Below are 21,832 nucleotides of genomic sequence, written 5' to 3'. Positions count from 1 at the left end.
AATACATACATATATATATATATATATATATATACACACACAAAAAAAAAAAACAACACTAATATATACATATTACATATGTATACATTAAAAATCATGTGTCTGACTGCAAAATACTCTCATCAATGTCTTAATGAAACTTTGACAATTTACTGCAAGGGAGAAGCAGCCAGTGTTTACAGGGAAATAATTGTGTGAAATGACAGAAGAAGGAATGGAAAAAAAAGGGAAGGTAGGAAGCAGAAAGGGACAGAGCTCCACACAGGAGAAGTGCTGTCTTACACCCAGGGGTGAGGACAGCAGACATCCAGGAGGAGGACAGGACAACAGAAAGCACTTGGATAAAAAGACTGGAAATGTAAAAGAGAGAAAAAAACCCCAGATGTTTTCATGTGGATCAAGAGTAAGGGAATATGAATAATTTTACCTAATGTTTTCTTAAATTCCTCTGGGGGAAAAAAAAAGAAAATAATAAATGTCAATTTCATGCAAAACGACCACATAGAGAATTTAAATATACTGATAAGTTCAAACTTAAAATTAATCCAACCACGTTTCAGATGAACACACAGACACACCCACAAACACACACAGACACCACATCACACATGCACCCACCCCAACATTCCACACTAAATGACTTAGAGCACACGATTGTTTAGAAGTATTCTGTAGTAAAGAAAAAGGTGAAAAACAGGTTTAATTTAAGAAAATAATATTAAAATTTTAAACTATTCTTTTTTGTATTTAATTTATAAAGGAATTGTTCTTTAGAAAATATTTATTTATTAATATTACTAAGAGAAGGGACATAGGTAGAAAGGAAGCGTGTGGACTCATAGCTGCTTCACTTTAGCTGTAGCTGCTGCCCTGTGTGCCGTGTCCGGGCAAGTCCAGGGTCGAACAGGTGACCTCAGTGTTCCAGGTCCATGCTCTATCCACGGGGCCACCACAGGATAGGTTGAAAATATTCTTGGTCTATTCAAAATATATTTGTTCTCCTTATTCAGTTTGTGAGCTTTAGTATGGTCATTGGATGCTTTAAACACATCAGTGAGTCTCACTGCTGTGGCAGCGACATCGTGCAGAGTGGCCACCACACTGTGGAAGGAGCACTGACACACAGCTCCTCCCAGTGACACAGGGTCAGGGTCTGGGGGCTGCGTCCTCCATGTTTTTGTCCACGGGCTGATTTTTAACTGTACTGTATTTGAGTGTCTCTTTTAACTCAGTCCTGAATGAAGCTTATTTAATTCTCATGATTGCTAAGTGTAGGGGAGAGACAGGACTGGGATTTTCTGACTGATATTCTGTTTCTCACTGGGCCTTATTATACCATTTCCTTAAGCAAGAAAGAAGGTATCTAAGCACACATGTATGAGAGGTTTTCTACACTCTATAAGGAAGAGGCAGGTAATCCCCCACATCTGCTAATGATAGTTTATGCAGCAAGTCCTGTCTATGCTGTAAATAAAGAATATATCTTGGAAATATATTCCACTGAAATCATTAGTATAATTTTAAAAATACCAAATGACATGTAGGAAATAAAGGTTTAAATAAATTTTGGAGTAGGGTAACAGAGAGTGGTGTAGAAATGTCTTAGAATAGAGATACCCTACCTGTTAGAGATTCGAGATTGATTTCAGTGAAGAATATATGTATAAACATTCCAAAGGAAGAGTAATTAGTGACTTAGTCATTCCATTAATACAAAGGAAAGAAGAGTATTCACTGTGGTTGGAAATAGAAAATTTCCAGATACGATCTTGTAAAAATATTTATATACTTTGGATCAGTTGAGAACATGATTCAGGGAAGTAGAATAGGAAGCCTCAAGATTATACTTGACTACAGCATGGTCAGTGTGCTAGAAGTTCAATAGAAGAAAGATCTCCAGTCAGAAACATTGAGATCCCATCTCTCCCCTTAAGAATTACAATGTTATCTTGTCCACAGCAATGGGCACTCCATATCCATAAAACATGCAGAGATCTCAAGTAAAAGGAAGTTTCTAGAAGGTCTCTTGAATGGAAACAAGCACATTCTTTTTAACCTAATTTTCTTCATTGAATCAACTTTTAAGTGAAATTATACTAATAATTTGGAAGGTAGAAGAAGCTTAAGAAAATATATCAAATAAAAAAAGGGAATGAAAATGGTGGAGGTGAAGGATGAGAGAGGAGGCGAACATGGGAGGATTCTACGAGGCAGGAATAAAAGGATGAAATATTGAATATAAAATTCATGAACAAAGTGCAAATATAGGGGAGGGTAATGGTTTAGAGCAATGGTCCCCAACCTTTTTTGGGCCACGGACCGGTTTAATTTCAGAAAATATTTTCACGGACCAGCCTTTAGGGTGGGACTGATAAATGTATCACGTCACCGAGACAAGTGTCAAGAGTGAGTCTTAGACGGATGTAACAGAGGGAATCTGGTCATTTTTAAAAAATAAAACATCATTCAGACTTAAATATAAATAAAATGAAAATAATGTAAGTTATTTATTCTTTCTCTGCAAACTGCTACCAAATGGCCCATGGACCGGTACTGGTCCACTGCCTGGCGGTTGGGGACCAATGGTTTAGAGAACTAAGGAAGGTCAGGAGAAAAACTTTTTTATGAAATACATCACTGAAAGAGTATCAGTCTGAGAAAAGTTACCATTTTCTTGCTGAAGTTCATCTGAAAAAGAAAATAGAAAATTTTAAAATAGACACAAAAAATTAAGATCAGTTGAAATTGGCCAATTTAAAGTAAATTGGGAGATGAGTATAATGGGAAAAGAGTAAGCAGAAAACAAACCAAAACCTAAAAATTGTCAGAGGATCATTTTATTTTTTGAAAGTTGAAAAAAAAGTGATATTTTTCAAGTGAGTCAATAAAAAGTAAATGTTGAAGAAGGGTCAGAGATCACCTAGATCTTTATTTCATAGCTATTTATTTATGATTGGCTTAAAGTACATCACAGTGACATGAAAGTTACAATAAGTTCACTCATCCATTCAAAGTGTGTGTTTTTGTTTTGTTTTTAGAAAGAGAGACAGAAGGAGTGATGGACAGACAAGAAAGGAGAGGGATGAGAAGCATCAAATATTTGTTGTTACACCTTAGTTGTTCATTGATCGCTGTCTCATAAGTGCCCTGATCTGGAGGCTCCAGCCGAACCAGTGACCCCTTGTTCAAGTCAGTGAACCTGGGCTCAAGCCAGCGACCTTTGGCTTCAAGCTAGTGACTTCTGGTCTCAAGCCAGTGACCATGGGGTCATGTCTGTGATCCCACACTCAAGCCAGCAATCCAGCACTCAAACTAGTGAGCCTTTGCTTAAGCTTGCAATCTTAGGGATTTAAACCTAGATCCTCTGCATCCAAGGCCAACATTTTATCTACTGTGCCACCACCTGGTCAAGCCCAAGACAGTTTTTCTGGCATCAGTCACATGAAACCTGCTCTGTACTTTAAAGAGATATCTACCTAAAATGAATCTCTAAAAATAAAATTGAACACAACTAAGTGTAGTTGAATATATTAACCTCAAGAATGTAATTGAAATTTTCATTTGAAAGAAAGGATATTTAACTGAATATCTCTATTAAGTTTTGTTTGGAAACATCGCAAGACAATAGTACTTGTGTTGTTCATTTAAAACCTTCAGAATTGAGAAATATGTTTGTACTCACTTTACAATAAAAAATTGTTCCATTATACGAAGTGAAATAAGTAAATCAGAAAAAAACAGGAACTGCATTATTCCATACGTAGGTGGGACATAAAAGTGAGACTAAGAGACATTGATAAGAGTGTGGTGGTTACAGGGGGAGGGGGGAGAAGGAGAGGGATAGGGGAGGCGGAGAGGCACAAAGAAAACTAGATAAAAGGTGACAGAGGACAATCTGACTTTGGGTGATGGATATGCAACATAATTGAACGACAAGATAACCTGGACTTGTTATCTTTGAATATATGTATCCTGATTTATTGATGTCACTCCATTAAAACAATAAAATTATTAAAAAAAAAGAAAAAGAAAAAAAAATTGTTCCAAAAGTATTTAAAAAGAAGTGAAAGTTGCCAATTTGAGAAGTGTGTCATTGTAAATACAGAAAAGACAACAATTAATAGGGTTAGAATATACTTTCAAAGCCAGGAAAAATTACAAAATATATTTAGATAGCTAGTGCTTTTGGATTATATGTTCGAAGGCAGTGCATGTGTGACCATCAGTTCACACTTGAACAAATGAATGGTACCAGTTTTTTCACAGATTTCAAAAGAACAGTAGCTAGAGATACTAAACTCAGCAAGTTTGACATCTTTTCTTATCTTGTAATGTTTTTGGGAAGTATCAATTGCACCATAAGGGTCCTCAAACTTAGAAATGAATAGCATAGGTTCTATGTTTGCATAGTTTTCCAGCACTATTTATAAATTAGTTACAACAATATCTTAATGAATCTGCAGCAACTCTCTCCAGACAGATGATGCCCATGTTTATAGGGAACGGTGGCATGAAGTGGAGAAGGAAGGAATGGGAAAGGGTGGAGGTGAGGGAGACAGCAGTGAACATCACTCAACAGCAGAGAATCCAAACACCGAAAACATGGGGTCAAACGACTAAATAACCAGGAATCATGAGCAGACAGATGACAGAGAGATAAAGAGGCAGAGAATACTAAAGACACCCAGTATCAGTCATCTGAGAGAGATCAGGAATAAATGCGTATCAGATACATTCTGAAATTCTCAATTATATAAAAATGAGACTTATGGACATAGATGAAAGTGAAGTGGTTACCGGGGGAGGGACATGAGGGTGGGACAAGGTGAGGACAAGGAAAGGAAGGGTGAAAAAAGAAACTAATATATGGTGACAGAAAATTATATGACCTTGGGTGACGTGTATACAACATAAACAACAGTTCAAAGCTATCAAAGAATATTTACCTGAAACCTATGTACTCTTATTGATCAATGTCACCCTGTTAAGGTTAATTTTCATAAAAAAATTTAAAAATTAATAAAAATAACAATCACCTTCATAAACCAAATAAAAAAGTAATACATTGTTAAACAATGGAAAGTTTAATATAAATTTTATGAGAAAAAACCACAAAGAAAATTGAAATTATTGAAAAATGTGCACTTAAAATAAATTTTATCAGGAAGAGGATGAGCACACACACATAACCTAAGTAGCTCAGAGCTCACTATGGGGTAGAAGTGCTCTAAAACAATTAAAAAGGGTGACAGAGGATACGTGACGGGTGGTGAACACCCTGCCACACACGGATGGGGTGTGATAGAATTGTGCACCTGAGAGCTGCATAGTTTCTTTTCTTTTTTTTTTTTTTTTCATTTTTCTGAAGCTGGAAACAGGGAGAGACAGTCAGACAGACTCCCGCATGCGCCCGACCGGGATCCACCCGGCACGCCCACCAGGGGCGACGCTCTGCCCACCAGGGGGCAATGCTCTGCCCATCCTGGGCGTTGCCATGTTGCGACCAGAGCCACTCTAGCGCCTGAGGCAGAGGCCACAGAGCCATCCCCAGCGCCCGGGCCATTTTTGCTCCAATGGAGCCTTGGCTGCGGGAGGGGAAGAGAGAGACAGGGAGGAAAGCGCAGCGGAGGGGTGGAGAAGCAAATGGGCATTTCTCCTGTATGCCCTGGCCAGGAATCGAACCCGGGTCCTCCGCATGCTAGGCCGACGCTCTACCGCTGAGCCAACCGGCCAGGGCCTGCATAGTTTCTTAAGCAAGGTCACCCCAATAAACTTAATAAAAACTTAAAAAACCCTTTAACATGGGGAATATGAAGTATATTTAAAGAATTGTATAAAATTTTTAAAATATTTCTTCTGGAGATTTTTTAGTTGTTCATTGATTGCTTTCTCATATGTGCCTTGACCATGGGCCTTCAGCAGACCAAGTAACCCCTTTCTCGAGCCAGCAACCTTGGGTCCAAGCTGGTAAGCTTTGCTCCAACCAGATGAGCCCGCGCTCAAGCTGGCAACCTCAGGGTCTTGAACATGGGTCCTCTGCATCCCAGTCCGATGCTCTATCCACTGCGTCACCGCCTGGTCAGGCTTCTGGAGATTTTTTAATAAAAATATTCTTGATCCCTTTTCACTCTCCATGGACAACTATGAACCACTTGTCATATTTAAAATGGTTTTTGGATGTATACATATACATGTGTTCAATGCTAATTGCAGTACCTACATTGTAGAAAGTTTCTACCTTGGGTTTCTACTACTGCACACGAGTTATTGAAACACTGCTCGTATAAGTTATTACTGGATTAGGACTTTGGACAACATTTTTGTCCACCAATTATTTTTGCAACCTTATTGTACCTGAGTTTCTGACTTAACTGATGCCTGAGGGAATCTAAGTGAATCAGATGAAGGGAAAGAAGTGACAGTGAGGGAGGTTCTCAATCACATGACCTGAGCTGTCCTTGGAGAAAACTTACACTCAAGAATGTTAGTAGTCCCTAGACATCCAGATCTTAGAGGTAAAATTCATTTGACAGAAAGGCTCTGTGTCCTTGATTGCAACAACAAGACAAAGAGAGAGATAATAATGGGAGTAATTGGACATTAAATAAAGGCAGCGAATCAGAGTTAGAAGGTTAAGACACTGAGACAAAGGCAGATGGTCACTGAGAGAGAAGACAGGGGATAAGGAACAGGTGAGGGAAGAACACGGGGAGGAGGTTATCAGTACTTACTTTTCTCCTGTTCACTCTCGGCTGAAAAGCAAAAGGAAGAAATAAACAACTCACTCCAAGTGAAAACACAATATCCTGTAGTTAGGAGAACAGAAATGGGCTCCCATCCTATCTCACTGAGGAACCGACATTCACCATGTCTGTGAAAGTGGGAGTCATCAGGCTGCTAAGGAAACATCACCCATCAGAGGGAATGTTGTTTTAACTCCTCAATTCCCTGTGCAAAGGCAACTAAATCAGAAAGTAAATGAAGAGGGTGTTAGGTCAGAAATTGCAGGACATGCAATAGCAAGCATTCCCCTGACACTGGACAATCATCCTTTTTAGATTAAAAAATAAATGTATTCACATACGAGACAGGGATTAACCAGTGGTGGGAAGTGTACAGTAGAGGCACCCGTCTCAACAAAACTGTTTTAGTTGCACTTGTCATATGACACCAGCTGTACATTCGAGAGATATATTCCCAAAGACTATAACCAGGAAAACAGAAATATAATTGTATTCATCATTAAAGAATGCATTTGTCAAAAAGACAATATTAAGCTCTGTATGACTGAACTGTATTTTTTAGAAACATCATGGTCAACATTTTTTTTGTATCCTTCACATAAAAAATATTTGTCAGAGATGGATGACTTTTCCATTCGCCTTAAGATACTTCATCTTTCTGCAAATTGTTTTAAGTGCAATTTGTCATTTAATAGCTGTCAACAATGCCAAAGAATATACACTTGCATACTTGGATATTTTTATAGGCCAGAAAAAATTAAGTAAAATATTCAGTTAACTTGGAACACCTGGGTCATATTATCCAGGAGAGTGGAAGAGGGATACCCCATTCTCTCACATCTGACCAGTGAATGATACAAGGTATTTATCATGACACAGGTTTGAAAAAACAATGGAGAGAGACACTTAATGCTGAAAGTTTGTAGTCTTTTCTCTCAAGGGATTAGAGAAGTATTAATTGTGTAGTAATGGGCCCTCAAACTTGAAATACTTGACAGAGGTCTTGTTTGAATATTTTCCAGAACTAATATATATATATATTAGTATATATATATATAATGTATTATATATATGGGAGTAATTGGACTCCCTAATATATATGAATATATACATATTACAAACACTAATGTATACATATTACATATGTATACATTAAAAATCATGTACCCGGGTTCGATTCCCGGCCAGGGCACACAGGAGAAGCGCCCATTTGCTTCTCCACCCCTCTGCCGCGCCTTCCTATCTGTCTCTCTCTTCCCCTCCCGCAGCCAAGGCTCCATTGGAGCAAAGATGGCCCGGGCGCTGGGGATGGCTCTGTGGCCTCTGCCCCAGGCGCTAGAGTGGCTCTGGTCGCAACATGGCGACACCCAGGAGGGTCGCAACATGGCGACGCCCAGGATGGGCAGAGTATCGCCCCCTGGTGGGCAGAGCGTCGCCCCCTGGTGGGCAGAGCGTCGCCCCCTGGTGGGCGTGCCGGGTGGATCCCGGTCGGGCGCATGCGGGAGTCTGTCTGACTGTCTCTCCCTGTTTCCAGCTTCAGAAAAATGCAAAAAAAAAAAAAAAAAAAAAAAACATGTGTCTGTCTGCAAAATACTCTCATCAATGTCTTAATGAAACTTTGACAATTTACTGCAAGGGAGAAGCAGCCAGTGTTTACAGGGAAATAATTGTGTGAAATGACAGAAGAAGGAATGGAAAAAAAAGGGAAGGTAGGAAGCAGAAAGGGACAGAGCTCCACACAGGAGAAGTGCTGTCTTACACCCAGGGGTGAGGACAGCAGACATCCAGGAGGAGGACAGGACAACAGAAAGCACTTGGATAAAAAGACTGGAAATGTAAAAGAGAGAAAAAAACCCCAGATGTTTTCATGTGGATCAAGAGTAAGGGGATATGAATAATTTTACCTAATGTTTTCTTAAATTCCTCTGGGGGGAAATAAAAGAAAATAATAAATGTCAATTTCATGCGAAACGACCACATAGAGAATTTAAATATACTGATAAGTTCAAATTTAAAATTAATCCAGCCACGTTTCAGATGAACACACAGACACACCCACAAACACACACAGACACCACATCACACATGCACCCACCCCAACATTCCACACTAAATGACTTAGAGCACACGATTGTTCAGAAGTATTCTGTAGTAAAGAAAAAGGTGAAAAACAGGTTTAATTTAAGAAAATAATATTAAAATTTTAAACTATACTTTTTTGTGTTTAATTTATAAAGGAATTGTTCTTTAGAAAATATTTATTTATTAATATTACTAAGAGAAGGGACATAGGCAGGAAGGAAGCGTGTGGACTCATAGCTGCTTCACTGTAGCTGTAGCTGCTGCCCTGTGTGCCGAGTCCGGGCAAGTCCAGGGTCGAACAGGTGACCTCAGTGTTCCAGGTCCACACTCTATCCACGGGGCCACCACAGGATAGGCTTAAAATATTCTTGGTCTCTTCAAAATATATTTGTTCTTCTTATTCAGTTTGTTAGCTTTAGTATGGTCAGTAGATTCTTTAAAGGCATCAGTGACTCTCACTGCTGTGGCAGCAACATCGTGCAGAGTGGCCACCACACTGTGGAAGGAGCACTGACACACAGCTCCTCCCAGTGACACAGGGTCAGGGGTCCAGGTGCTGCGTCCTCCATGTTTTTGTCCACGGGTTGATTTTTAACTGTAATGTATTTAAGGGTCTCTTTTAACTCACTCCTGAATGAATGGCTTCTTCCACTAAGACAAGGCAATGACTGATGTTAATAAGAATTTAGAGAGGAGGAACCCTCATACTCTGCTGGCGGGAGTGTAACCAGTATAGCCACTATAGTAGCAGCATGAAAGTTCCTTAGGAATATTAGGAATAGAGCTATCATTTGAATCACTGGTCCTTCTTCTGGGTAGAGATCCAAAAAATTTGAAAGTATGTATTTGCATAGATTTTTGTACCTTTGTGTTCATTTTAACAGGTGTGAGGGGCTATCTCATTGTGCTTTTAATTTGCATAAAGGAAGTCAATTGCAATGGAGGAATCAACATGTAATTGTCCAAATAGTGTACATACACAATGACTAACCCTCCTTCAGAGGACAGCTTTGGATGTGGATCTCGAGTCTCTTTTACTTACTTCAAATACATAAAACTCTCTTCCCACAATCACATCTGGGTCTTCAATACAACCCCTGAACCAGAAAACATCTTGAATTTGCTAACACTGAGGATGTCACATCAGAAATGCACATTTGCTTGTGACTCTGCAGACTGTTTTCTAGGCAGACTCTTGCTGAAGGGGGATTAGTGAGTTCAAGGTCCCTGTGGGCCACTTTGCACAAAAATTGTATGCTGAGGCAGCAATATCATGAAGCGATTTAGATAAACACTTAACAATGTATGATTGTGTCTTTTTATAGAGATACCATGATGAGTATTCATGATATATTCATGAACGTTGGGCAGTTTTTGAAATGTTAATTTCAAATTACTGTCAGGGCAGTATTATTATTTTTCTTTGTATTTTTGTATTTTTCTGAAGTTAGAAGGGGTGGTGGGAGGCAGAGGGACAGACTCCTGTATGCGTCTGTTGTTCACATGATAGCTCTATTCTTAATATTCCTGAGGGGTTGTTTCATGTCTTGGTTCTCATGCATAAAATACTATCTATAATGAACACAAAGGTATAAAAATCTATACAAATACATACTTTCAAATATTTTGGATCTCATGATTGCTGAGTGTAGGAGTAGAATAGAAAGCCTCAAGATTACACTTGACTACAGCATGGTCAGTATGCCTAAAGCTTCAACAGAAGAAAGATCTTCAATCAGAAACATTGAGATTTGATCTCTTCTCTTAAGAATTAGAATGTCATCGTGTGCACAGCAATGGTCACTTCATAGCAAGAGAGCGTGCCAGAGAACCCAGGTAAAGGAAGTTTCTACAAGATCTCTTGAACAAAAACAAGCACATTCTTCTTAAGCTAATTTTCTTCATCTTACCAACATTTATGTGAAAATTTTACCTAATTTTCTCTTTAAATTCTCTGAAAAAAAAAGAAAAAATCAAAATCAATGTCATGGGCTACAGAGCACAAAAATAATTGAACTCACTAAGAAATTCCCATTTATAATGAACCCTAACATATTTCAGATGAACACACACACACATCTCCCATGAATCCCCCTTCCACACACACAAAGGCTCAGAGCTGACCATTGCCCAGAGGTATTTCACAGTAAATAAAAATAAGTTAAATGGGGTTAATTTAGTAACATAATATAAAACTTTAAAATATAAGTTATGGTGGGTATTTACAAAAATGTTCTTTTAAAAAAGAATATATTGATTTTACAGTTAGAGGAGGGAATGGAGAGAGATAATTTGACTCACAGCTGTTTCACTTCAGTTGTACATTGCTTGTCCTATGTGCCTTCACCAGGCAAGATAATGATTTGAACTGACAATCTCAGCATTTCAGGTCAACGCCCAATTCATGGCGCCACCACAAGACAGACTAGAAATATTCTTGATGTAATTGAGATATTTATGTTCCTGTTATTCTGTTTGTTAGCTTTGTATGGTCTTCGGAAGCTTTTAAACACATTAGTGAGTCTCACTCTGTGGCAGCGACATGGTGCAGAGTGGCCACCACACTGTGGAAGGAGCACTGACACACAGCTCCTCCCAGTGACACAGGGTCAGGGGGCTGGGTGCTGCTTCCTCCATGTTTTTGACCACGTATTGATTTTTAACTGTACTGTATTTGAGTGTCTCTTTTAACTCAGTCCTGAATGAAGTTTATATAATTATCATGAGTGCTGAATGTAGGAGAGAGATAGGATTGCCATACTCTGACTGATATACTGTTTATCTCTGTTCCTTATTATACCATTCTCTTAAGCGAGAAAGAAAGTGTCTAAGCACACATGTATGAGAGCTTTTCTACAAACTATAAGGAAGAGACAGGGAAAGCCCCACATCTGCTATTGGTTGTTTCTGCAGCAAGTCAGATCTATTCCATAAATAAAGAATATATCTTCAAAATCTATTCCACTGAAATCATTTCTATAATTTTAAAAATATCAAATGACATGTATAGACATAAAAGTTTACATAAATTTTGGAGTGCAGTACCAGACAGTGTGTAGAAATGTCTTAGAATAGAAACACCCTACCTGTTAGAGATACGAGATTGATTTCAGTGAAAAATGTATGTATAAAGATCTCAAAGGAAGAACAATTTAGTGATTTAATCATTCCATTAATACAAATGAAAGAAGAATGATCACTGTGGTTGAAAAGAAAAAATTTCTAGGTACTATCATGTGAAAATATTTAAATAGTTTGGATCACTGAGAACATGATTCAGGGAAGTAGAACAGCAAGCCTCAAGATTATACTTGACTACAGTATGGTCAGTATGCCTAGAAGTTCAATAGAAGGAAGATCTTCAATCAAAAACATTGAGATTTGATATCTTCTCTTAAGAATTAGAATGTTATCATGTGCACAGCAATGGGCAATCCATATCCAGAGAACATGCCGGAGAATCCAGGTAAAGAAAGTTTCTACAAGATCTCTTGAACAAAAACAAGCACATTCTTCTTAAGCTAATTCTGCTCATTTCACCAACATTTATGTGAAATTATAGTAATCTTCTGGAAGATAGTAGAAGCTTAAGAAAATATATCAAAAAAAGGTAATTGAAAGGGTGGACGTGGAGGATGAATGGATAGGTGAATATGGGAGCATTCTATGAAACAGAAATAAATTGATGAAATAACAAAACTTACAATTCATGAACAAAATATTGGAGGGTAATGATTTAGATTATTAAGGAAGGTCACAAGGAAAATCTTTTCTAAGAAATATATCAGTAAAAGAGTGTCAGTCTGAGAAAAGTTACCATTTTCCTGTTGAAATTCATCTGAAAAAGATAATAGAAAAATTTTATAAATATAAGGATAACAAACACAAAAAATTAAGATCAATTGATAATGGCCAATTCAAAGTAAATTGGTGCAATGAATATAACGGGAAGAGAATAAGCAGAAAACAAACCAAAACATAAAAATCTGCAGAAAATTATATTTTTAGAAAGTTGAGAAAAATAAGCGACATTTCTCAAGTGAGTCAATAAAGAGTAAAGGTTAAAATAGTGTCAGAGATCACCTAGATCTTTATCTCATACGTATTTACTTATGATTGGCTTAAGGTGCATCACAGTGACACAGAAGTTATAGTAGGTTCACTCATCCATTCAAACTGTCAATTTTTTTTTCTTTTGAAAGAGAGAAAGAGAGAGTGACAAACAGAAAGGAATGGAGAGAAATGAGAATCATCAATTCTTTGTTGTAGCACCTTAGTTGTTCATTGATTCCCATCTTATATGTGCCATGACCGGGGGGCTCCAGCCTAGCAAATGACAATTTGCTCAAGCCAGTGAGTATGATCCCACACTCAAGCCAGCAATCCATCACTCAAACTAATAAACCTGTGCTCAAGCTTACAATCTTGGGGATTTGAACCTGGGTCCTCTGAATCCAAGGCCAACATTTTATCCACGTCGCCACCACCTGGTCAGACCCAAAACAGTTTTTCTTGCATCACTCACATGAAACCTGCTCTGTACTTTAAAGAGATATCTTCCTAGAATGCATGTCTAAAAATAAAGTTGAATACAACTAAGTGAAGTTGAATATATTAACCTCAAGATTATAATTGAAATTTTCATTTGAAAGGGAGAATATCTAACTAAATATCTCTATTACGTATTATTTGGAAACACTGCAAGATAATAGTACTTGTATTGTTCATTTAAAATCTTCAGAATTGAAAGATATGTTTGTCCTCTCTTTACAAGAAAAATTGTTCCAAAGGTATTTGAAAGAAAGTGAAATTAGCCAATTTGAGAAGTGTGTCATTATAAATATATAAAAGGGAACAATTAATAGGGTTGGCATATATTTTAAAAGCCAGGAAAAATTACAAAATATATTTAGATAGTACTTCTGAATTTTATGTTCAAAGGCAGTATAAGTGTGACCATCAGTTCACACTTGAACAAATGAATGGTATCAGTTTTTACACAGAATTTGAAAGAACGGTAACTAGAGATACTAAACTCATTAAGTTTGGCATCTTCTCTTATAATGTTTTTGGAAAGAATGAATTACATAATAATAGAACCTCAACCTTCAAAATTACTGACTAGGTTCTATGTTTGCATGTAGTCAAAGGACTGATATAAATAAGTTATATCAACATCTTAACGAATCTGCTGCAAGTCTCTGAAGACAGAGGATGCCCATGTATATAGGAAACGATGGTATGAAATGGAAAAGGAAGGAATGAGAAAGGGTGGAGGTGAGGGAGACAGCAGTGAATATCCCTCAACAGCAGAGAAGTCAAACACTAAAAACATGGTGTCAGATGACAGGACAGCCAGGAAGTAGTGAGCAGAGAGATGACATAGAGATAAAAAGGCAGAGAATACTAAAGACAGCAAGTACGGTGAGAAACGATGATATGAATATGGGTGATGGGCACACAATGCAAGCAATAGTTCAAAGCGATAGAGATGTTTATCTGGAGCATATCTACTCTTTTTTTTTTAGCATATCTACTCTTATTAAATAATGTCAAATCATTAAATTTAATTTTCTAACTAAAATTTAAAAACATGAAGAAATCATTCTGTGCAGGACTGACAGGTTGTCAGAATATTTACCATTTTTCCATGGAGGATATTCTGTAAAATAAAACAGAAAATATAATGTAAATATCAAGGGACACACCATGAAGAAAATTCAAATTTGTTTAAGGTGAGAATGTGAAGTTAATCAATCAGATGCTGTTAAACACACACACACACACACACACACACACACTTCAGTGACAGAAGTCAATTTTTTTTTTTAAAAATTCTCCAGGTAATAAGAAGCTGAGAAACTTACAAAGGTGATGAAATGTACTTTATTTTCTAATATGTTCCTTGACTCTGCTTCTTTCATATATATAATGTGGTATAAATAGATATAGATATAAATGCATATATATTTGCTAACACCTTATGCAGATATTCTCTCTGTACACACATCTGAACAAATGTCCTTTATACTCTCATCAATAGCAGGTACACTCACATGAACATATACAAACTTATAATTCATATATGCATATCAAAAATAAGCAAAATAATACTTCCTGTTTTCTGGCCGGTTGGCTCAGCGATAGAGCTTCAGCTGGGCGTGTGAAAGTCTTGGGTTCAATTCTCAGCCAGGAAACACAGAGGAAGTACCCATTTGCTTCTCCACCCTTCCCCCTCTCTTTTCTCACTGTCTCTCTCTTCCCCTCCCACAACCAAGGCTCCATTGGAGCAAAGTTGGCCCGGGTGCTGAGGATACCTCCATGGCCTCCACCTCAGGTGCTAGAATGGCTCTGATTGTAGTGAAGCAATGGCCCAGATGGGCAGAATACGACTCCAGGTAGGACATGCTGGGAGCATCTTGGTTGGGCACATGGCAGGAGTCTATCTGTTTCCCTCCCTTCACCCCTTCTTACTTTGGAAAAATATAAAAATAAAAATTAACAATAATACTGACAGTTAATTTGAAATTTAAATTTCAAAAATTGCCCAATATTCATGAATATATTAGACTCAACATGGTATCTCTATAAAAAGACACAGCCATATGTTGTTAAGTGTGCAAATCACTTCATGATATTGCTGCCTCAGTATACAGTTTGTGTGTAAAGTGGCCCACAGGAACCTTGAACTCACATTCATCCCTCCAGCAAGTGTATGACTAGAAAACTGTCTGCAGACTCATAAACAAATGTAGGTTTCTGATATGACTTCCTCAGTGCTACCAAATTGAAGATGTTCCCTGTTTCAGGTGTTGTACTGAAGACCCAGATGTGATTGTGGGAAGAGAGTTTTATGTATTTGAAGCAAGTAAAAGAGACTCGAGATCCACATCCAAAGCTGTCCTCTGAAGGAGGGTTAGTCATTGTGTACATCCACTATTTGGACAATTACATGTTAATTTCTCCATTGCAATTGACTTCCTTTCTACAAATTAGAAGCACAATGAGATAGCCCCTCACACCTGTTATAATGAATGGCTTCTTCCAATAAGACAAAGCAATGACTAGTGTTATAAAGATCTGGAGAAGAGGAACCCTCATACTCTGTTTGTGGGAATGTAAACCGGTATAGCCAGTATACAAACAGTATGGAAGTTCCTCAAACAATTAAAATTGCAACTGTCTTATGACCCAGGGATCCTCCTCTGGGACTATATCTGAAGAAACCTGAGACACTGGTGTGAAGGAACATATGAACTACTATGTTCATTGCAATGCTATTCACAATAACCTAAATTTGGAAGAAGTGTAGGTGCCCATCAGTAGATGAATGAGTAAGAAAGCAGTGATCCATTTACACAGGGATTTCTACTTGGCTGAAGAAAAGAAGGCACTCCTTCCTTTTCATGACGATATGGACAGACTTGGATAATTATGTTCTGATAAGCCAGTCATAAAAAGACAAGCTCCATATGATTTTTTGTATGTGTGGAATTTAGTTAAGTAAATTAACTAACAAACAGGAACCGAGATATAGACATGGAGAACAAACTAACAGCTTCCAGATAGAATGGAGGGTGTGGGTTGGGAATTTGAGAAAATGGTGAAAGAATTAAGCAAAGAAAAAAAAATCATTGATCCTGACAACAGTATGGGACTTACAAGAGGCAACGGGGCGGGGGAGGTAGATAATGTAAATGGGATAATAAATGGTGATGGAAAGAGATTTTATTGGGTTCATGAATACACAAAAAAATATACTGATAGGATTATAGGATTGTACACCTAAAACTTATTTTATTAAGCAAATCACCCTAATATATTCAATAAGTGATTGCTGAGATGGAGGTAAGTGGAGGAAGGTCTGGGTGCATAAGTGGAGAAGGATGAAGACATGACTTGGGTGAGTGAACACACAGTGTCATGCACAGAGATGTCTTGTGGAGCTGGAAACATGAAACTTGTATGATTATATTAACTAGCATTACCCTAATAAATACAACTAAGCTATATTTAAATATAGAATGAAAATAGTGAGGTGATTGAAAATGTAGAAAAAGAAGAATAATTACATTCACGGGAGATAAAAAAACAGCCCCAAGTTCCAGGCAAAATCATGTAAACATACATACGTGTAAACACTTGTGCAATGTGATTTAGGGGAGTAGAAGAGTGAGTAACCTTCTCACACTTTACTGATGAATAACTGCAATATTTACACAATGTTTGAAAGAAAAGTGGATAAAGGACTTCATACCTTTAAAGTGTTCTCTCAAATCTTAAAAATCAACATAGCATCCTGGCAGACTGAGTAATGTGCTCTCATTCAGAGAACCCATGATGGACCCAAGTAAAGGAAGTATGCCAATTAATACATATTGAATGAAAACCATATGCTTATTCTGTTAACTCCTTTTTCCTCACCAACTTTATAATGAAACTATGAGTGACATTTAAAAGACAGAGAAAGATAACGTTTATGAAAACAGCAGAACATGATATGAAAAACACAGAAATGGGAAAGGGTGGAAGGATTAGGGAAATAGAGAGGAAGACACTTCATTGGGAGAAGTGCAGAAGCCAGAGAAGGAGGAAGGAGACTGTACACTGGGGAGGAGGAAGAGCCTCACAGGTGATGGCACCCAGGAGAGGGGGAAGAAAAGACGAATGATGATATGAATATGGGTGATGGCCACACAATGCAATAAATAGTCCAAAGCTGTAGAGTAGTTTACCTGGAGCATATTTACTCTTATTAAATAATGTTAAACCATTACATTTAATTTTCTAAATAAAATTTTAGAAATAAGAAAAAGAATGCTGTGCAGAATTGACAGATTGTCAGGATATTTACCATAGTTTCTGTAAAGATATTCTGTAAAATAAAACAGAAAATAGAATGTAAATATAAAGGGAAACAACATGAGGACAATTCAAATTTGCTTAAAGATGAAAATGTGAAGTTAATCTATCAGATACTGTTAAACACACACACATACAATCATCAGAGATAAGAGAAGTCAAGTTTTTCTTTAAAGTTCTCCAGAAAATAAGAAGTGGACGTACGTACAAGGGTGATGAAATCTCTCTATTCTCTATTATGTTCTTTGATTTGTCTGTCTGCATGGATGAGTGAGAGACATTTAAATAGATATAGATATAGATGCATATATATTTGCAAATAACATGTGCAGATATTCCCTCTATACATACATCTGAAGACATATGTTTTATACTCTCATAAACTACATGTACAATCACATGAACATTTACAAATTTATAATCTATATATGCTAATGTAAATTAAGCTTCAATAATACTTTGTTGGCCCAGGCCAGTTAGCTCAGTGATAGAGCTTCAGCCGAGTGTGTGGAAATCCCCGGTTCAATTCCTGTCAAGGGCACACAGGAGAAGTGCCCATCTGCTTCTCAGTCCTTCCCCCATCTCATTTCTCTCTGTCTCTCTCTTCTTCTTCTACAGCCCTGGCTCCATTGGAGCAAAGTTGGCCGGGACGCTGAGGATGGCTTCATGGCCTTTACCTCAGGCACTAGAATGGCTCTGATTGCAGTGTAGCAATGGCCCAGATTGGCAGAACACTGTTCCTAGTAGGGGATGCCAGGTACATCCTGGCTGGTCACTTGTGGGAGGGTATCCTTTTGCTTTCCCTTCTTTTCAATTTGGAAAAATATAAAAATACAAAAAAAGTAATAATACTGCCGTGACAGTTAATTTGAAATTAAAATTTTATAAATTGACCAACATTCATAAATCAGATTCAACATGGTATCTCTATAAAAAGACACAATCATACATGGTTAATTGTTTATCTAAACCATACATGATATTGCCTTCTCAGCATACAATTTGTGTGCAAAGGCGCCCACAGTGAACTTCAACTTACACTCACCCCCTTCAGCAAGAGTCTGCCTAGAAAACAGTCTGCAGAGTCACAAGCAAATGTGGGTTCCTGATATGACTTCCTCAGTGTTACCCAATTCAAGATATTCCCTGGTTCGGGTGTTCCTTTGAAGACCCAGATGTGACTCTGGCTTAATAAATTCAGCAATCATGCCATCTTCTCTTATCTCATAATGTTTGGGGTAAGTATCAATTGCATAATAATAGAACCTCAAACTTCAAAATTACTGACTAGGTTCTATGTTTGCATGGATTCAAAGCATTGTTATAAGTTAGTTTCACCAACATCTAAATGAATCTTCAGCAAATCTCTGAGGACAGAGAATGCGCATGTTTATAAGCAATAATGGCTTGAATTGAAAAAAGAAGGAATGGGAACCAGTGAAATTGAGGGAGACAGCAGTGAACATCACTCAACAGTGGAGAAACCCAACAACAAAACATGGGGTCAGATGTCTAGACAGCCAGGAAACATGAGCAGACAGACAACACAGAGATAAAAAGGCAGAGAATACTAAAGACACCAAGTACAGTGAAGGAAGATGATAGGAATGTGGGTGATGGGCAGAATGCAGTCAACACTCCACAGTGATAGAGAGGTTTATCCTTAGACTATGCATTCTTATTAATTATTGTCGAATCATTACATTTAATTTTCTAAATAAATCTTCAAGAAATAAGAAAAAGCATCCTGTGCAGGATAGACAGATTGTCAGGATATCTACCATATTTCCTCTGACGATATTCTGTAAAATAAAACAGAAAATATAATGTAAATATCAATGGAAACAACATGATGTCAATTTAAATTTGTTTAAAGATGAGAATGTAAAGTTAATCAATCAGATGCTTCTAAACACACACACACAAACACGCTCACAAAACCATCAGTGACAAGCTAAGTCAAATTTTTCTTTAAAGTTCTCCAGAAAATAAGAAGTGCAGGGAGGTATCAGGGTAATGAAATGTCCTTATTCTCTAATATATTCTTTGACTCTGACTCTATCTGTAGATAAGTGGCAGAGATTTAAATAGTTATAGATATAGATTCTTATATATTTGTAAATAATATATGCAGATATTCTCTTTATACACACATCTGAACAAATATCATTTATACTTTCATTAACTACATGTACAGTTACGTGAATAAATACATACTTATAGTCCATATATATATATAGATATAGATATAGATATAGATATAGATATATGTGTAAAATAAGCTTCAAAAATACTGCTTTGGACCTAGCCCGTTAGCTCAGTGACAGAGCATCAGCAGGCCATGTGGAAGTCCCCAGTTTGATTTCTGGGCACAGACGAGAAGCCCCATTCTGCTTCTCCATCTTTCCTCCTCTCCATTCTCTCTGTCTCTCTCTTCCCTTCCAACAGCCAAGGCTCCACTGGAGTAAAGTTAGTCCCGGTGCTGAGGATGGCTCCATGGCCTCTGCCTCAGGCACTAGAATGGCTCTGATTGCAGCAGAGTGAAGCCCCAGATGTTCAGAGCATTGCCCCCTGGTAGCATGCTGGGTGCATCCTGGTCGTGCGCATGTGGGAGTCTGTCTGTTTGCCTCCCACCACCTATTCTACCTTTGGAAAAATACAAAAATACAAAAAAAAATAACACTTCCGTGACAGTTAATTTAAAATTAAAAATTTAAAGATTGCACAACATTCATGAATATATCAGATTCCACATGGTATCTTTTTAAAACACAAAATCATACGTTGTTAAGTGTTTATCTAAATCACTTCATGATATTGCTGCCTCAGCATACAATTTGTGTACAAAGTGGCCCACAGGGACCTTGAACTCACTAACCCCCCTTCAGCAAGAGTCTGCCTAGAAAACAGTCTGCAGAGTCACAAGCAAATGTGGATTTCTGATATGACTTCCTCATTGTTACCAAATTCAAGATGTTCGCTGGTTCGGATGTTCTACTGAAGACCCAGATGTGATTGTGGGAAGAAATTTTATGTATTTGAAGCAAGTAAAAGAGACTCAAGATCCACATCCAAACCTGTGTCTTCTGAAGGAGGGTTAGTCATTGTGTATGTACACTATTTGAATAATTACATGTTGACTTCTCCATTGCAATTGACTTCTTTCATGCAAATTAGATGCCCCTAAATCTGTTAACATGAGTGGCTTCTTCCATTAAGACAAGGCAATGCCTGGTGTTATAAAGATCTGGAGAGGAGGAACCCTTATACTCTGTGGGTGGGAATGTAAACCGGTATAGCCAGTATACAAACAGTATGGAGATTCCTCAAACAATTAAAAATGCCACTCTCTTATGACCCAAAGATTCCTCCTCTGGGACTATATCTGAAGAAACTTGAAACTCTGGTGTGAAAGAGCATATGCACCCCTATGTTCATTGCAATGCTATTCACAGTTACCTAGATTTGGAAGAAGTGCAGGTGCCTATCAAGATGAGTGAGTAAGAAAGCTTTGATACATTTACACAGGGAATTGTACTTGGCTGAAGAAAAGAAGACACTTCTTCCTTTTCAGGACGATATGGGCAGACCTGGGTAATTATATTCTGATAAGCCAGTCATAAAAAGACAAGTTCCATGGCCCTGGCCGGTTGGCTCAGTGGTAGAGTGTTGGCCTGGCTTGCAGGAGTCCCGGATTTGATTCCCGGCCAGGGCACACAGGAGAAGCGCCCATCTGCTTCTCCACCCCTCCCACTCTCCTTCCTCTCTGTCTCTCTATTCCCCTCCTGCAGCCGAGGCTCCATTGGAGCAAAGTTGGTCCGGGCACTGAGGATGGCTCTGTGGTCTCTGCCTCAGGTGCTAAAATGGCTCTGGATGCAACAGAGCGATGCCCCAGAGGGGCAGGGCATCACCCCCTGGTGGGCAGGTCAGGTGGATCCCCGTCGGCACATGTGGGAGTCTGTCTGACTGCCTCCCCGTTTCCAGCTTCGGAAAAATTAAAAAAAAAACAAAAAACAAGTTCCATATGATTTTTTGTATGTGTGGAATCTAGTGAAGTAAATTTACTAACAAACAGGAACCGAGATATAGATATGGAGAACAGACTAACAGCTTCCAGAGAGAATGGGGGGGGGGCAAGGGTTTGA

General features: G+C 38.0%; 1 protein-coding gene across 1 annotated transcript in view; it reads right to left on the bottom strand.

The window, feature by feature from the left end:
- The window catches only part of LOC136319148 (butyrophilin subfamily 2 member A1-like), a 51,853-nt gene that overhangs the window by 11,512 nt on the left and 18,509 nt on the right, over positions 1-21,832 (bottom strand). The window contains exons 7-13 of the mRNA XM_066252546.1: positions 14,467-14,487; positions 12,643-12,663; positions 10,759-10,779; positions 8,648-8,668; positions 6,732-6,752; positions 2,668-2,688; positions 428-448 (exon numbers count right to left, since the gene is read on the bottom strand). Coding sequence (XP_066108643.1) covers positions 428-448; positions 2,668-2,688; positions 6,732-6,752; positions 8,648-8,668; positions 10,759-10,779; positions 12,643-12,663; positions 14,467-14,487 — 147 coding nt within the window. The remainder of the gene's footprint in view (positions 1-427; positions 449-2,667; positions 2,689-6,731; positions 6,753-8,647; positions 8,669-10,758; positions 10,780-12,642; positions 12,664-14,466; positions 14,488-21,832) is intronic.

The sequence above is a fragment of the Saccopteryx bilineata genome, chromosome 1 (genome assembly GCF_036850765.1).
Source record: "Saccopteryx bilineata isolate mSacBil1 chromosome 1, mSacBil1_pri_phased_curated, whole genome shotgun sequence".
Classification (NCBI taxonomy): Eukaryota; Metazoa; Chordata; class Mammalia; order Chiroptera; family Emballonuridae; genus Saccopteryx; species Saccopteryx bilineata.
The sequence above is the reverse complement of the archived record's forward strand: the minus strand, read 5'-3'. Positions and strand labels throughout refer to the sequence as shown.